General features: G+C 39.0%; 1 protein-coding gene across 10 annotated transcripts in view; it reads left to right on the top strand.

The window, feature by feature from the left end:
• The first annotated feature begins 1004 nt into the window (after positions 1–1004).
• LUC7L2 (LUC7 like 2, pre-mRNA splicing factor) overlaps positions 1005–15279 on the top strand; it is a 65296-nt gene continuing 51021 nt past the window's right edge. The window contains exons 1-3 of one of the 10 annotated variants that reach the window (XM_081800009.1): positions 1005–1377; positions 4314–4397; positions 14782–14852. In XM_081800009.1, the coding sequence (XP_081656135.1) occupies positions 4380–4397; positions 14782–14852 (89 nt within the window). In that variant the 5' untranslated portion in view covers positions 1005–1377; positions 4314–4379. Of the gene's footprint in view, positions 1378–4313; positions 4398–4652; positions 7198–11339; positions 12024–14781; positions 14853–15279 lie in introns of those variants that run through there. The other 9 variants (XM_081800011.1, XM_081800008.1, XM_081800014.1 and 6 more) reach the window with 9 other exon arrangements.

Raw genomic sequence — 15279 nt, 5'->3', positions numbered from 1 at the left:
AGTCCTCACAACTATGCTATAAGGTATGTGTGTTTAGACCCATAAACATGAGATTAAGACAGAAATTACTGAAGGTCCCAGTTAGCAATCAGTCGACTAAGATTTTGAACCCAAGGTGATGGGGCAAGCTATGAACACACAGGCTTTCTTTCCCACTGTCAATGCTGCTGAAACACTGAAAAAGCCTTATTCTTCAAACTCATCTTTTAAACAGGAAAAAAGAAACTTTCTACAAGATCACGTTTCCTTTCTGAGAATATTACTTAATTTTTATAGTTCCAAATTTAGACTAACAGCTTCCCGTTAAAAATAATGATAATCAATCCGAATCGGTTAGGTCATCGTTTCTTAGTGTATTAATTTCGGGTGGTATTTCCTGAACTTGATTTATCCTAATTCGTGGGGGGGGGGGGGGGGTTAGCCTCTATGCATAAAGGGAAATGACCCAGATGTCAGATCTCCAGGGCTCCTTTTGTAGAAGGTCAAGGCAGCAGTGGGGAAAGGTTGAGCGTACAATATTCTGGGTGGGCCCCTGAAAACGAGTTAATCGGCCAATGAATAATCCAATACGCCTGTATTAGCCACTAAGACTGCTAATCTCAGTCGAACCGAGGGGTAAGGTCTCCACTTACTTTCAACTCGGGGTAACCCTCTGGCACATTTGCTAATTTGGGTCTGGTTCGCCAGCACAGCGTGCCGCCCAACCCTAGCCCACTCGCAGCTGGTAGCATGAGGTTTGGCGCCTCGGGCAGATCCGGCTCGAGGGTCGTTTAATAACCCGAGTCTCGCGAGATCTGGGGGAAAGGAGGCGGGAGAAGCTCGCGTGCACGCGCCCGAGAGCCGTTAGGGTGGAACCTCTCCCGGGCGGGGCGGGTGGAGCAAATACAGTTGGACGCCAGTTGGTGGAGCCCCCGCGGGAAACAACTAAGCGCGAGGAGCGTGCGCGCTCACGTCGCGGCGACGGTGGCGGCGAGCGGCGTCAGAGCTAGAAGGGGGGGCTGACGGCTTCTGGCGGGTGGCGGTGTTGGAGGCGAGAGCTTGCTTAGCCCGTAACGCTTCTGTCCCAAGACCCGACGGAGAGCGAGGGAACGAGGGTTGCTTTCGGGGGCTGCTGCCTTCTACTTACGCATCGTCGTGAGGAGCGCAGCCCGGATTCTCCTACAAGCCCTCCGGCTCCCTTTCCACACGCCTTGAGGCGGCGGCGGCGGCGGCGGCAACTGAGACAGCGTCTCACCTTCCCCCACCCCTTCCCCGTCCCCCCCGCCCGAAAGGGCCCGGTCTGCGCCCCACCCCCGCCCGCTCGCTACGCCGCCGCCATGTCGGCGCAGGCCCAGATGCGCGCAATGCTGGACCAGTTGATGGGCACCTCCCGGGACGGTAAGTGTCTGCCAGTGCCCTGGGGGTGGGGGAGGGGAAGGGGAAAGCGAGGGGAAGGGGCTTCGCGGGCGTACCTGGGCTTGCGTGTGTGGCTGAGTAAGGGGCTCCCAGATTGGTAACACGAGGTCCCGGCTCCCGTCCCATCCAATCAGGGCTGGGCAGGCGGGCTTGGGGGGCGGTGACCGAGCGGATTGGCGGGAACTGCTGCCAATGGGGTCAGGCGGGGCCTGGAGGTAGAAAGGAGAGTTTGAGATTCAATGTTGACTTGTCTGGGACGGGAGAGCCCACGTCTCTCTTGGCGTAGTCGGTCATCCCGTTTTGTGGCTGATGAGGTACCGGTGGACCGCTAAAGCCTCCGTCCCCTGAACTAATTCCTTAACCCAGAGCTTTGGGATCATCCCTCGCCGCCGCCCTCCAGAGCATCCAGAGAGAACTGCCCCACCCCCGCCCCCCGCCCCTTACCTGGGTCTGGAGAAAACCTTCACTATGAACTCAGTCCCAGAAGTGCACACTCGATCCCACAGAAACAATCCTTCTTATGGAAAAATCTGACCCAAACCATGGTTTCTTGAAGTGGGTGTGTTTGGCCCCATTTTGTGAAAAGAAAAATGTTATGGCCTGTTTTTTCCGAGAGACCTCCATTTTGTTAGAGAATTTAATAGAAGCTTTGTTCAGTAAATATTGACAAGTCTTGCATGTGCCCCAAATAGAACCATTTTGAAAATGTGGTGCCCAGTGAAGTAGAATTGAGAGAAACAACGATCCTTTTAGGCGCTGAGGATAGAGTTTGTGTAGAAAATTACTAATTGCGGATCTTTTTTGTCGTAAAGAGAATTCCTAAATGCAAAGATGAAATGCTGTTGCTTTTTTGGTGATGATGATAATGTATTATCAAATTGAGCTCAAATCCATGCTAATATGGAGGAAAGGTCTAGTTCAGTACTTTCTCTCTTAAAAGCAAAAACACTTGCTTATTTTTATATGTTGCTTGTTTAGGCAGATCGTTTCTTAGCCATTAAAGAAATGCTTTTTTCTTGAAAAGTTACTTAAATTGCTTGACGTAAGAGAAAAGGCACACTTATATTTTTAACAGTTGCTCTTGTAATTTTCTTGAATACTTTGCAGCAAAATATGTGAGTAGGTTAAAAAATGTATATTGAATTCAGATATTTTTCTCAGTGCATACAGAGAATGGCTTTTCAGGGCTCACAGTTTAGTTTTAATAAAAACCCGTATTGGGAACTTGTCTTCCTAGGACACATAGACAAATAGGTGGAGGTGGCAAACCTACTTGTGCTTGTGTAGAGAGGAGGGGAAGATTGGGAAGGAAATGAATTTTGTGTAGTAAACCCTTGCAAGTTAACATTAATTAAAAATGCCCCTGCAGAAACTTCTACCTGTTCATTTTTCACTGTTAGATAAGAATGGTTATTTTATAACTGCAGCATGTCTTAACATTGCTCCTTTTCCATAATGAAGACGGTATTGGGAAGGGACCTAATTCAGGATTTTAGCTGACAGAATAACTAATTTTTGTAGTAAAAGTATGGAAATCATTTAAGATTTTACATGAACTTTTTAATCCTAGATGGATACCATTTTTGGTACCTTCTACATGGATTGAATTTTCTAATTTTACTGGGAGGGTCGTTGGATCAAAGTAACTGCTATCTCCTGATAAATTTCCAAACGAGGTAGCCAATCTAGTATTGTAAAGCTACATTAAATATATATATATATATATATATATAAATATATTTTCCTGTGTGTGTAGTCAGCAGAAACATGGATTTCTTAAAATCCATTCTGCTTTGTATACAAATAAATTTACATTTTTTATGTGTATGTTACCAGATTTTTTTTGCCTCCAGACTAAGAGGATTTACCAATGAACTCATGTTAACGAGTCCACGATATTATTTAGCTGAAATGACTGGATTTTCACTGCTGTGTTGGGCCAGAAGTAAGAAACATACTACTTTCAAGGAAAAGAAAAGATACCCATATTAGTTCTTTTATGTATGCAAGATAAGAATCAGAACATTATTTTCCTTACCAGATAATGAGTTTACATATTTCATCTTATGATTCAGGACCTTTAAATAATTAGGATTGTTCTTTTTTAGCATACAGTCAACTTCAAGTTATCCAGGGGTAGGGGAATATGGATACGTTCCTGAATAACACCATATACTTTAAAACCATATAATGGAAAGCTTTGTATTGGACAAAGGAACAGCTTACAGGGAATGCTGTTGGGTGTCTTTGGCACTAAGAGGTGGAAATGGGGATCCAAGAGGTGGGAGAGAGATGGAAAAGGTAGGTAGGGGAGGGTGTGTTTAAGGCAGCTCCCCCCCCCCTTTTTTTTTTAATCATCCGAGACTGACTATAAAACAGCTATTGTCCTCTGGGATAGTGGGATTCAAGGTTGCCATAACCCCTCCTCAACCCTTAGTGTCCTGTCTCTGAGGGAATCTGAAGTGGCACAAGAAGCCTAGGGCACTGGGAAAACTTTGTTTCCCTTTCACCTCCCCCTCTCCTCCACCAGTAAAAATATTTATTCCTTCTTCCTCTGTCCCAACTCAGTTTTTAATTAGTTCCTTTTTAAACTCCTTGGAGATGTAAGTCTATTAAAAGTACCTTATTTTGAGTTACTTAATTCAGTCTAATCATATAGATTACCTAAGCTTTATTGAAATTCTCAGAAATGGGAATTTTAGTGTCAAGGAAGTGGAGAGATAATTTTGGGATCACTGGGCACTCCCAGAAAGGACAGTCTTGGGTGAGTGGTGGAAGTGGGGGGCTTTGGACAACCAGAGGGCAGCATGATGGTGCTGGGAGGCTGGGCAGGGGGATGACCAGGAGGTGGGAGAGGAATGCATCAGGGTGGTGGGAGGGCCAAAGACAAACTTTGCCTTCTTTGCAATTTTGCCTAGGGCCCTGGTGGTGGCAACCGCCTGTGTGCCACTGAAAATCGTGCCGATGCCTGGCATACTGCATAAATGGAAGCAGGGTACCGCGTGAGTTGAAACATTGGTCACACTATATAAAGTTTGTATATGTGAATCAGTGTAACTCATACCCATGTAACTGGGGGTCTGACTGTATTTGGATTTTTCTGATAAGGCATCATGGGCTAAGGAAAAGAGCTCTGGGCTGAGACTCAGGAGACCTGGTTTCTAGCCCCAGCTGTACCTCTAATTGTAACCTTGGGTAAGTCACTTAACCTTTTTTGCCTCAAGTTAAATCAATAATCTGTTAAGTGGGAAACCAAATAATTTCCTATGTTACACTCAAAAACTGTTGAAAAATAAGTATATTTTAAGTTTTTTTTTAGGAGAGAGAAACCATAAGTAGATATAAATTAGTATGTTATTTTATCTGAAGTTTGAGGTAAATTAAACTTTATAAATACCTTTCTCTTGTAGTTGTTAGCATTAATAGAAGGAAGAGGGATAAATTTTTCCCCGAACATAGTCCATTTGAAAGGGAGGAGCAGTAAAGTAAAATTGAGGCAGCAATTTGAGAATTGTCTATGTGACAGTTGGAGGAACTCAGTGTCCTTGCACAGACTGTAGTTATTTTTTCTGAGTTGGGTTAATTGCAAAGATGTCCCTTAGCTAAAGCTCTTTTGCCAGCAAATAGAATTTGGTTATAAGCCTCTGGTCCTGACCCCTAAAAGGCCTGGCAGGGTGCAAGGGATAGGAATTAAAATGGAGGGTATGAATTTAGATTATATCCTAAGTTTAGAAACCAAGGAATTTACAGAAGTAGTTTTAAGGACTCCATATTTTTTAATTACTTATAACCTTTAAATGGCAGACATCATCTCTGAAAGGTTAAAACAGGCCAGGAATGGCAGTCACCTCCTACACACCCCCTCCCCCCACTTCGTGCCCCAAATGACCAGTGGACTAATAGAATGTAGACTATAAAATAGATTTTTATGGCATCATTAGTTGCCCATTATGATTAGGGAATGTCTAGGGCAAGTTAAAGCTTTCAGATAATTGTGCCTCTTTTTGAGGGTAATCTTTCTGAACATATAATGATGTACTTTCTTAGATAATAGAGTACATTTAGTCCTAATTTACTATTTTTGGTGATCAGTTACATTGTGGGGTAGTTTTATAGAATGTAAAATTAAAAAGGGTACTACTCATGCTAGGAGGTAACCAGGAAAATAGAGTTCAGAAAATCATTTACTTGTTCCTGATATAAGGTTAGTAATACATAACTGTTGAACCTGTAGGATAGTGTGACATTGCTGCCTTTCTGCAAAATAAACCATTGAATCAAAGATAGAAGTAGTTTTTTCTTCAGTGGATTTTCTTCATAAAGTCATCTTTAATCTGTGTTCCTTGACTTGTCATCAACATTGAGAGCATTTTTTTAAAAATTTTTCTCATTAGCATAATGAGCCATATTTATTTCTTGGTCAGTTGTAAGCCATTCTATTCCACTTGGATTGTTCATTTTAAGTGAAGGAGGCATAGCCTTTAATGTACAAGCACACATTTTTAAAAATGGTAACGGGTATATCTTACCCCAGAGCTTGTAAATTCTTTTAACATAAGAAATTTTGGTGAAAATAAGGTTAAACGGTAGTTAAACATCAGGCTAAATAAGAGTTGTAGTGAATATTTGACTTCATCAGAGGTTCAGGCATATCAAAACACTGAAAGCTCTGTTAACTTCCATATGGTGAATCTGTTTTAAACAAACTTTAACTCATTTTGCATTTTGAACTCTGAATATTTCAGTCTGCAAAACAGCCCAGAAAACAGTAATAGTATCATTTCATATAATCTTGTTTTGTCCTTGGATTCTCTGCATTTGTTTAGCTTTCCTCAGGGAAGCCTATGCTTGTGAGATATTCTTTTACTTTGGGTAAAGAAATAAATTGAAACCAAAGAAAAATCATTTTGTCTATCACTGCAGAGGCTCTGTAAGCAGCAAATAAGTGCTTTGATTTGGATAAGATGTCACATAAGGAAAAATGGTGGTGAGCTGCATGTTCAAGATAGGTAGCCGGAAAGGTGTCCTGGATCATGGTCTTTTAATGAGTCAGATAGTGGTGTTCAGTATCAGGTGGTTCGTACAGACATTAAAGCTTGAAGTTTAGGCAAGTGGTGGGATTCAGGCAAGTGGTGGGGTTGCAAAGATAGGTAGATGGCTTAAAACTGAAGGTCACTTAAGTGTGGGCAAAACTAGATAAATGAGGCATATTCTCCTCAAGGATGGAATTCTAGAAAGGTACATGAAATGGGTTGAATCCTAAAAGCTCAGGGCTATTAGTATAATCTATGAGGAAATATAAATGATTGTTCTAACCAGCTGAGTCTACTAAGAAGTTGTAGACGAAGAAGATGAAGAAAGTTGGAACATTTTGCTGGAGAAAGAATGAGGGAGCGAGAGAGAGGGTATATTTCTAACAGGAATCTTGTGAATTCAGCACCTGCAGAGAAGTCATTCTGTTCCTTTTTGGTTTAAATTCTCATGCACTTATAGCCGCTAGGGTAGAAATTGAAAGGCAAGGCCAAAATACATCAGTTAATCAATTTTTATAAGGTGATTGAGGTTATAGAAAAGCGTAGTTTTGTAAAAACTGAATAAATGTCATTTTGCTGTTTAACATGGGCTAGAGAAAGGAGTCTTTTTAAATTTTTTTCTAACAAAAAAAGCTCACTAGATATTGATCCATATGTTCTAATTTAGTTGTGAACCATGTGCAGTGATGTTTCACCTGTGTGATTCAACATGAAAAGAATTTAACCAGCTGCCCTTGCTGAGTCTTTTGTCATGTCTCCTGAATGCATGGTAAATTGTTTTGTTTTTATCTTCTTGAGACTTCAGTTTTCTCTTTCAGAGTTAGAACTTTCCAAAGTTTTACTTTTCAATAAAATAAGTTGGATATTTTTTGGATAGTATCTATAGTATACTTAGCTGTTCACTGCCTCTTCATTTTGTCCTACTATTAGATTACACAGTATACCCTTTTTTAGTTATTTGAAGGTATATTTTAGATCAGGATTGGCATTATGGCTGCCCTGCATTTTGTAAATAAAGTTTTATATGAATACAACCATGCCCATTTGTGTACCTACTGTTTATTGCTGCTTTGCCTTAAAACAGCAGAGTTGAGTAGTTGCAAGAGACCTATATGGCTGGCGAGTTTGAAATATTTGCTGTTTGGCCCTTTAGGGAAAAGCTTGTTGACCATTGTTTTGATGAGTGATTCTCAAAATGTGGTCCCCAGACTTTAGCAATACCTGGGAACTTGTTAGAAACGCAAATTCTTGGGCTGACTCCAGAAATTCTGGGGATTGGAACCAATAATCTGTGATTTAAGAAGCCTTCTACATGACTCTGATGCACATTAAAAGTTTGAGAAACTCTGTTCTAGATAAATGTTTCCCAAATGTTAGTCACACATACCACCTTGACTGTTTCTTACTGTTTTCTGTTTAATATTTTCTTCATGTCAACTCACTTTCTAAAAATTAAAGTTAATTTTTTTTTTTTTAAAGATTTTATTTATTTATTTGACAGAGAGAGAGCGAGAGAGGGAACACAAGCAGGGGGAGTGGGAGAGGGAGAAGCAGGCCTCCCGCGGAGCAGGGAGCCCGATGTGGGACTCGATCCCAGGACCCTGGGATCATGACCTGAGCCGAAGGCAGACGCTTAACGACTGAGCCACCCAGGCGCCCAAATTAAAGTTAATTTTAAAATGAAAATTTATGTCACCAGAAAAATACAGTGAGAACAGCATGGTATTTTAAGAGAGAACTTAAAAAAAAAAAGATAGCTTAGACTCTGTTGTCACACGTGCTAAACATTAGAACTTGTTAGATGTTAAGCACCAGGTGGACTTCATCATGTACTTTTAAAGTTAATCATGATAAATAATCACTAAAAGATTCAGTGGTGTTTAAAATGTTGGTGAAATCCTGTTGGTGCAATTGGATAACACCTAAAATCATCTTTTGTATAAATCTCATACTTCGGAAAATACTGTTCTGGTTATTCATGTGAAAGAAAAAGCTGTTTGAACTGTACATACCCAAGCCCTGAAGTAGAAATGAATGACCAGAAGAGATACATACCTATGAGATAGAGCCATCTAGGGAGTCCCTAGAGAGGTTCATCTAGCCCACAGGGTGAAATTACCTCACTTAGCTTGAATTCTCACCTCTCCAATAGTGTTTTGGCCCATGGTAGCCAGCAGTTCTGTGGGATTTCACCAACCTGTTTCACAATGGGAATGTGGAAAGGTGCCTGGCCCTGGGAAAGGCTACTTAAAAAAGATAGACTAGAAACTGGGGGGGAAGTGGCTGTGGTTTTATGCTGTGGATAGGGGAACAACAGGATATGCTTGCTAGGAAAATAGTTGATTCATCTCAGATTCTAGAAGCCATGCTTTTGTATTTTGAGAAATTCTCATGTTACTTAACTTCCCTAGACATGTTGTTCTGTGTATTTACTGGCTGATGTGCTTTAGGGTATAGTAATTGTTGATAGGAATCAAATCTTTCCTTTCCTTTCCCGAATATCCCCAGGTTGCTGAGTTGCTTTAGTTACTTCTTCCTTTCCTTAGAGATTATGGATACATTTCTTTCTGTTGTCTTTTGTCTCTGCAATAAAGTAGTGATACAGGGCTCTAATCTTAGAGGGACTGAAAGTTTAGTGGGGAATGAAGGTTTACACATGAACAGTTATGTTTATTTATTTATTTATTTTTAATTTTTTAATTTTTTATTAGAGAGGGAGCACAAGCAGGGGGAGCGGGAGGGAGAGGGAGAAGCAGGCTCCCAGCTGAGCAGGGAGCCTGATGTGTGGGGCTCGATCCCAGGACCCTGGGATCATGACCTGAGCTGAAGGCAGACGCTTAACGACTGAGCCACCCAGGCGCCCCCAGTTATGTTTATTTTTAAGTGATGAATTCTGTGATGCTGATTATAGGGGTCTAATTTAGCAAAAACTGTTAAAAAATACAAAAGACTATCAAACACCTATAGGAGTGAACAAATGTTATTTTGTATATTTTCTTCAAATTAAAAACAAAACAAAACATTACAAATGAAGTCCCTCTGTCCCCTTCACAGTCACAGTCCTTTCTCCAGAGGCAATCCTTGTGAATTTGGTGTGTATTCAACGTGACACAGTATTTCTGCTGTGTCATTTCAGTAGTTGTAAGGCTCCGTCTCCTTCATGGTAATCTCTGTTTTTCATTTTAACTTCCTTTATCATTGAGTTGTTTGTCACTTTTGTCCTTTGATATTCTCATTTCTTTTCCTTTCTTGTTTCTTTCCTTCACTGGTTTTTTGATTTGGGGAGGCTCTGCTTAGCTTTTATAGCTATAGCCAACTGATGAAAATTTGTCTTTTTGGTAAATCAGCCAATCACTTTCTCTCTGGTTCTTTTCAGCTGTATCTTCATAGCCAGAGATAGCTTTCATTACTTCTGATTTTGTGTATAGAACGTTCTGGATGATAGAAGGCACCAGATAGCCCCAGTATAAGTGTTACTGTATCAGCATTGCAGCTCTGCAAGTAAGTATCAAAATAGAAAATTTAGCAGGCTGCAACTTTTTAAGGACTGACTTTCCTTTATGACATATATCATAAAACACATTCTATATAATCTGCTTCTAGGATTTAATTTTTAGGTAACAGTTTTTTCAGGCTTTTCTAATGTATTTCTTAAATCTAAAAGGAGAAACATGTTGTGATAGATTTCCTAAAGCATAGATTCCACCACCACCCCTGCCAGTGGCCAAAATTCTATGCTTGTGTAATGAGAGAAGATACAGTTGTGGCGAGGGGTGGAATAGAGCCCTTGGAATGTAGCTACTTTAGTATTCCTGTTCTCACATTTCCATCACCATTCTGTTAGCTCTTAAATATCCTCTAAGCTTTTTCACCTAATAGCAAGGCTGTTCCCCTGTCTCGATCCTTATAATTTTGTTACATGGATGTTCATAGACAAGTAGGCTGGTAGATTTAAAAAGTTATTTTAGCATTATTAATCTTTGATCATATTCAGTAAGAATGAACTTGTTCTAGCAATTTCTACTATGGGCATTGCAGTTTTTAAGTATTTTAAGTTCTTAAGTATTGGGCTTGTCTTGGGGGTTCTGATGGGATAATAGTAGTAACTATTTGTAATTATAAACCCTATGGAATGATTAGGAGGGATAGCCTTTCTGGACCATATAGTACCCTTACTTTTGCATTTTTTCTGGAGGAAAAGAAATTTGCTACTACTTACTTGGTATGACTTTATAAGTTCTGTTAGATAGAAGTGACTATATTTGGAAGGGACAATGCCATAATTGGTTTTTCCCACTGCCACCTTTGTCTGAGTACTCTTTCTTTCCTTATGTAATAAATACATTCCTGAAAAGTTTGACATGTATCATGTCGTGTTAACTGTTTCAAAGCACCTATAGTCATAATATGTTAAGACGTGGTAGTGAGTCCTTTTACAAAACAAATTCTGTACTTTGAACTGTATAGTGAATTAAACTAAGTGTATTAACATTTACACGGAGTAATAGATTTCTTTTTAAAAGGATAATAACAAATGAGTTCTTATAGATGAGCTTTAGGCTGAGTTCTAAAGGAACAGCAAAGGTAGGTGGGACAAGTTAGTGGAGTTGATATGAAAGTTTGCGAAGAATGTAAAAGTAATCACACTGTGCTGCAGGAATCACCTGCTTTTACCTCTGAAGACAAGGGTTTCCTGGGACAGGGCAAGTTTCTTCCTGCCCTGTACTAGACTAGAGATTGGCCTTTATGTAGTTTTTTTAATATAGTTTCTGTGTTACTACGTGGACCCAGTAGCTGATATATTATTATTATTATTTTTAAAGGTTTTATTTATTTATTAGAATGAGACAGAAAGAGAGCATGAGAGGGGGGAGGGTCAGAGGGAGAAGTAGACTCCCTGCCGAGGGCTCGATCCCAGGACTCCAGGATCATGACCTGAGCCGAAGGCAGTCACTTAACCAACTGAGCCACCCAGGCGCCCCCCAGTAGCTGATATATTATAAGAAGTGGTAATAAGAGTGAAACATTTCTCTGCATTTGATGATTCCGAGGCACAGGGAAATGAGAAACTTTAAGCTATCAGTTATACACCTCTTTTTCTTGCTCTGCTTTCCTTTCACTGAAGGGATATGGATTTTATTTCAGAGGGAATGTGCGTATCCTGTCCTAAGCCAGTGGTGACACTTGTTCCCTAACAAGTGTACCTGTGGGGAGGGCTTTGGTTGTCACATTGGAGAATATGGGCGGGCTTTCCCTCTTCTGGCCCCATTTATAAGCTAGGGGTTGCTTCCATTTGTTTTGTGTGCTGTTAAGTTTTCTTCTCTGTTTTCCCTAAGCTAAGCTCTAAACTAATTCTATACAAAAGAAATACTAATTAGTTGTTTTTATAAATTGTTTGCCATTAATGCCTGATAATATGCAGTAAAATAAGGATTCTGCATACCATTATATATGTCAAATATTACAAACTTTAAGGTTCTTTTAATTACAATACTAAACTCAGTTCACTTTTGCTTAGCCTTCACAGTTGTTGATCACATAGCATGGTCATCCACTCACAGCTTAAAAAAATACAGGGAGCATCGGAGAGAATGGGTAAAGTAAAATTTTGATGTTTTTAAAATAGCACCTAAATCTGTGAAAATTTATTTGATTTATTGTTTGTATGGGAGGGAGAGGGTGGGTGGCACTGGAGGGGGGAGGGGGTGGGCATTGGGAAAATAGCATGCACCATGTAAATTGTCAGATACCATCTAGGCTGAAGTTTTAAGTGTTACTACTACAGTTTAAGTCTAAGTTAGTTTCAGAAGAGGCAGGACCATAAAATAGCGGTGTTGGGATTTACAGTGGGCTTATTTTTCCCTCCCAACAGATTGAAGGGGATTTTGAGCATAGCAGTATTTGAGTACAGTCTGGGCAGGAGCTGCCTTTTTAGAGTGGCCTATCTGTGTTCCCCAAGGGAAACTGCCTCAGTACCACATTAGGCCCTGTTAACTTCCTCAGAAGCCTTAAGAGGAATAATAGGCATTCCAGTTTTTATTGTACACTTGCAACTCAGGTGTTCCCAAGTACAAATTACAATTCATGAAACTCATGGAGGGGTTGAACCAAAGAGAGAATTAAAGCTTTTACTCTGAAGTTAGTTGCTTGGTAATAAATATTAACAGAAATTTTGATGCTTCCATTCAAATGAAGAACACTTTGCCTACCAAAGTTATAAATCAAGTTGCTAATGCTAAAAACTTAGATTGTAGTTATGTACAAAGCCTAATTAATTATTGTAGAGGTTACAGGGCAGAGAAACCTCCATGTTTTTATGGGTAGGACACTGTATTGCTGTTAATTCAGATAACTTGGTTTAATCTCTGTTCATTATTTTTAAACTTTTTAAACTTTGTTTACACTAAAAATCTGGATTGAAGAAAAAAATGAAAAAAATTAAGAAATCAAATTTTACCCAAGAAATACTGTTCTGGCCTCAGCTTTGCTATTCCCCTACATGTAGCCATTTTCCAAAGCCGAATTTGACTTGGAGTATTTACAATTCCCTAAACCTTTCTGCCTTTATAAGCTTTGTCAAAGATAATACTCCAGTTTGAAATGTTCTTCTTTCCTGTGGTCTGAGTCCTATCTTTTCTTTAAATTTTGGCTTCTACTTTTTGTATGAAGCCTTTTCTAACCTCTCCATCCTTGGTGGCCATTCTAGTCTTAGAATTCCCGAAGTACTACTGCTAGAGACATCCATTTGGCATTTGGGTCATGCTACTTTATTACTTGTTATTTCAATTAGGTGTCCTATTTCTCTGTCACTATCATGGACTCCTTGAAGGTAGAGAGCTTGTAATTATATGCCTATTTGTAACCCCATTGACTAGCACAAAGGATATGTGCACTAATAGGTTTGATTCTATGATTTGGATCCAATGTTAGTGTAAGAGGGTAATTGTTTTTTTTTTAACTCAGGTTATTTTTATATGACTGTATGCCCAGAAAACCCAAAGATACAGTATTTGAATTCATGAAGTAATTCTTTTTATTAAAAGATCTGGTTCATAATTGTTTTCTATTAATTGTAGTCTGCCCCCCCCCCTTTTCTTTCAAATGGGCGCTGTTTTACCTTGTTTCTTTTGAAAAACATGGTTTGGGCCAGATACCTTGATAGAAACCAAAATTACCAGTATTTTTATTTTAAAATTCTTTGTTGGTTTAGCTAAATTATACGTTTTATGGCATAAGCCCAAATAAATTTATTAAACACTGCATGGTAATGTAGCCAAATTATTTTAAGATATTAACCTTAAAGTCTCTTAAGTAAAACTTTAAAAATACCAATGAACAGATACTTAGTTGCTAGTCCATCTCGGGATATTTCTGTATCTGAAATTATTAGGGGTTTTATTATTTCATGGTCTTAAAGGTTTTTCTAATGTGTAAGCTGATATTTGATAGCTGTATTTATTGTGTTTGCAGTTATCAAATGTCTATAGAGCAACCATTCTTATGCAGTGAGAAGTTACTTTAAAATGCTTTTTTGCATTTATAGAAATATGCTTTTTGTAAGAGTTCATTGGGGATAATGTTTGCTAAATTCGTATTTGGCATTCTTATATTTTGCCTGACAGCTGTGTCTTCAGGGCACATGTATCTTAATATTAGACTTAATGTTGTGATTTCTGAAGCAAAAACAGTCGCCCTACTTTACAAAATGTTTGATTAGTAAAATTTCTAAGAATCTTGATTTTATTTTAAGGCCTGGTTTATAATATTATTGAGCCATTAGTTTGACATAGCATTGAAACAATACTGTTGTTGCATGCTAAAAAGCTTAGATACTGTAGTAGGGAGAGTCCTAGATATGTAAGGGTTTTTGTGTTTTTTTTTTTGTATTTAAAACTACATCATCTTTAAATTTCTTAGCATAATTTGGGTACAGATTGAAAATAAGACATTTTTTCTTACATGCCAGTAAGCAAAAGCTTGAATATATAGCATTGCCCTTCTGGTGCTAGCTTATCATAGTACCATTCTAATGTGAACTTAGGCCCTCACCAAAGTCTTAATGAGATAAAGTCTTTAAAAAAGCATTTTTTTTAAAACCCCAGTTGGCCCAGAGACCATTTCCCAGAGTTCTAGCGTTGGACTTTTTCCTATCTATGGTCAGTCTTATTCTTCTTAGGGTTACACTTGTTAAGTCAATATTTTGCAAAATAAAACACCCTGATTTTGTTCACTTTTGTTTTCATATACAAGAATCTTTACAGTCAACATGTACTTCTAGATGCTGTATTGAAATTGCTGGCAGAGTCTATTCTATACAAACTGAACAATCTGGCCCCTTGTTTTATTTGTAAAGGTTCAATGTATCTATGCCTGCCTACTTCAATCTGCAAGGGAGTGTCAGAAAGGCCCCGCATTCGCCGAGCCGTGAGTTATCACTAACTTTTCAGATGTGTTAATGAATGTGGAACAAAAGCAGTTGTGTTTAAAAGGAAAAAAGGACCATCAAAATAACCTTTATTATAGTAGCAGGCGTGAACACTAAATGATTTATTCCAAATTGTGGTGTCAAAGTAACCTACTTGAACTAGAGACTAGCCTCTAGAAAACCTATTGTTGAACTGCTCTGAAGCTATCATTTTAGCTATAAATTACTTTTCTTAAATTTTATATACCCTGATTGCAAATGAGAATGTTCTTTAAGTCTTTTTAATGGAGTTAAAACAATTTGAACAAAATCTTACCCCACCTAAAAATGACATATTTAGTTGACTTTGCATTAAGCTCTTCAAAATAAGACCATGTGAAAGGGGTAAAGGCTTAACCTTTTTGTTATTCACATGAGAATAATAGA

Source organism: Leptonychotes weddellii, chromosome 12 (assembly GCF_054177405.1).
Source record: "Leptonychotes weddellii isolate Sample4059 chromosome 12, ASM5417740v2, whole genome shotgun sequence".
NCBI lineage: Eukaryota > Metazoa > Chordata > Mammalia > Carnivora > Phocidae > Leptonychotes > Leptonychotes weddellii.
This window is presented reverse-complemented; position numbering and strand designations above follow the sequence as displayed.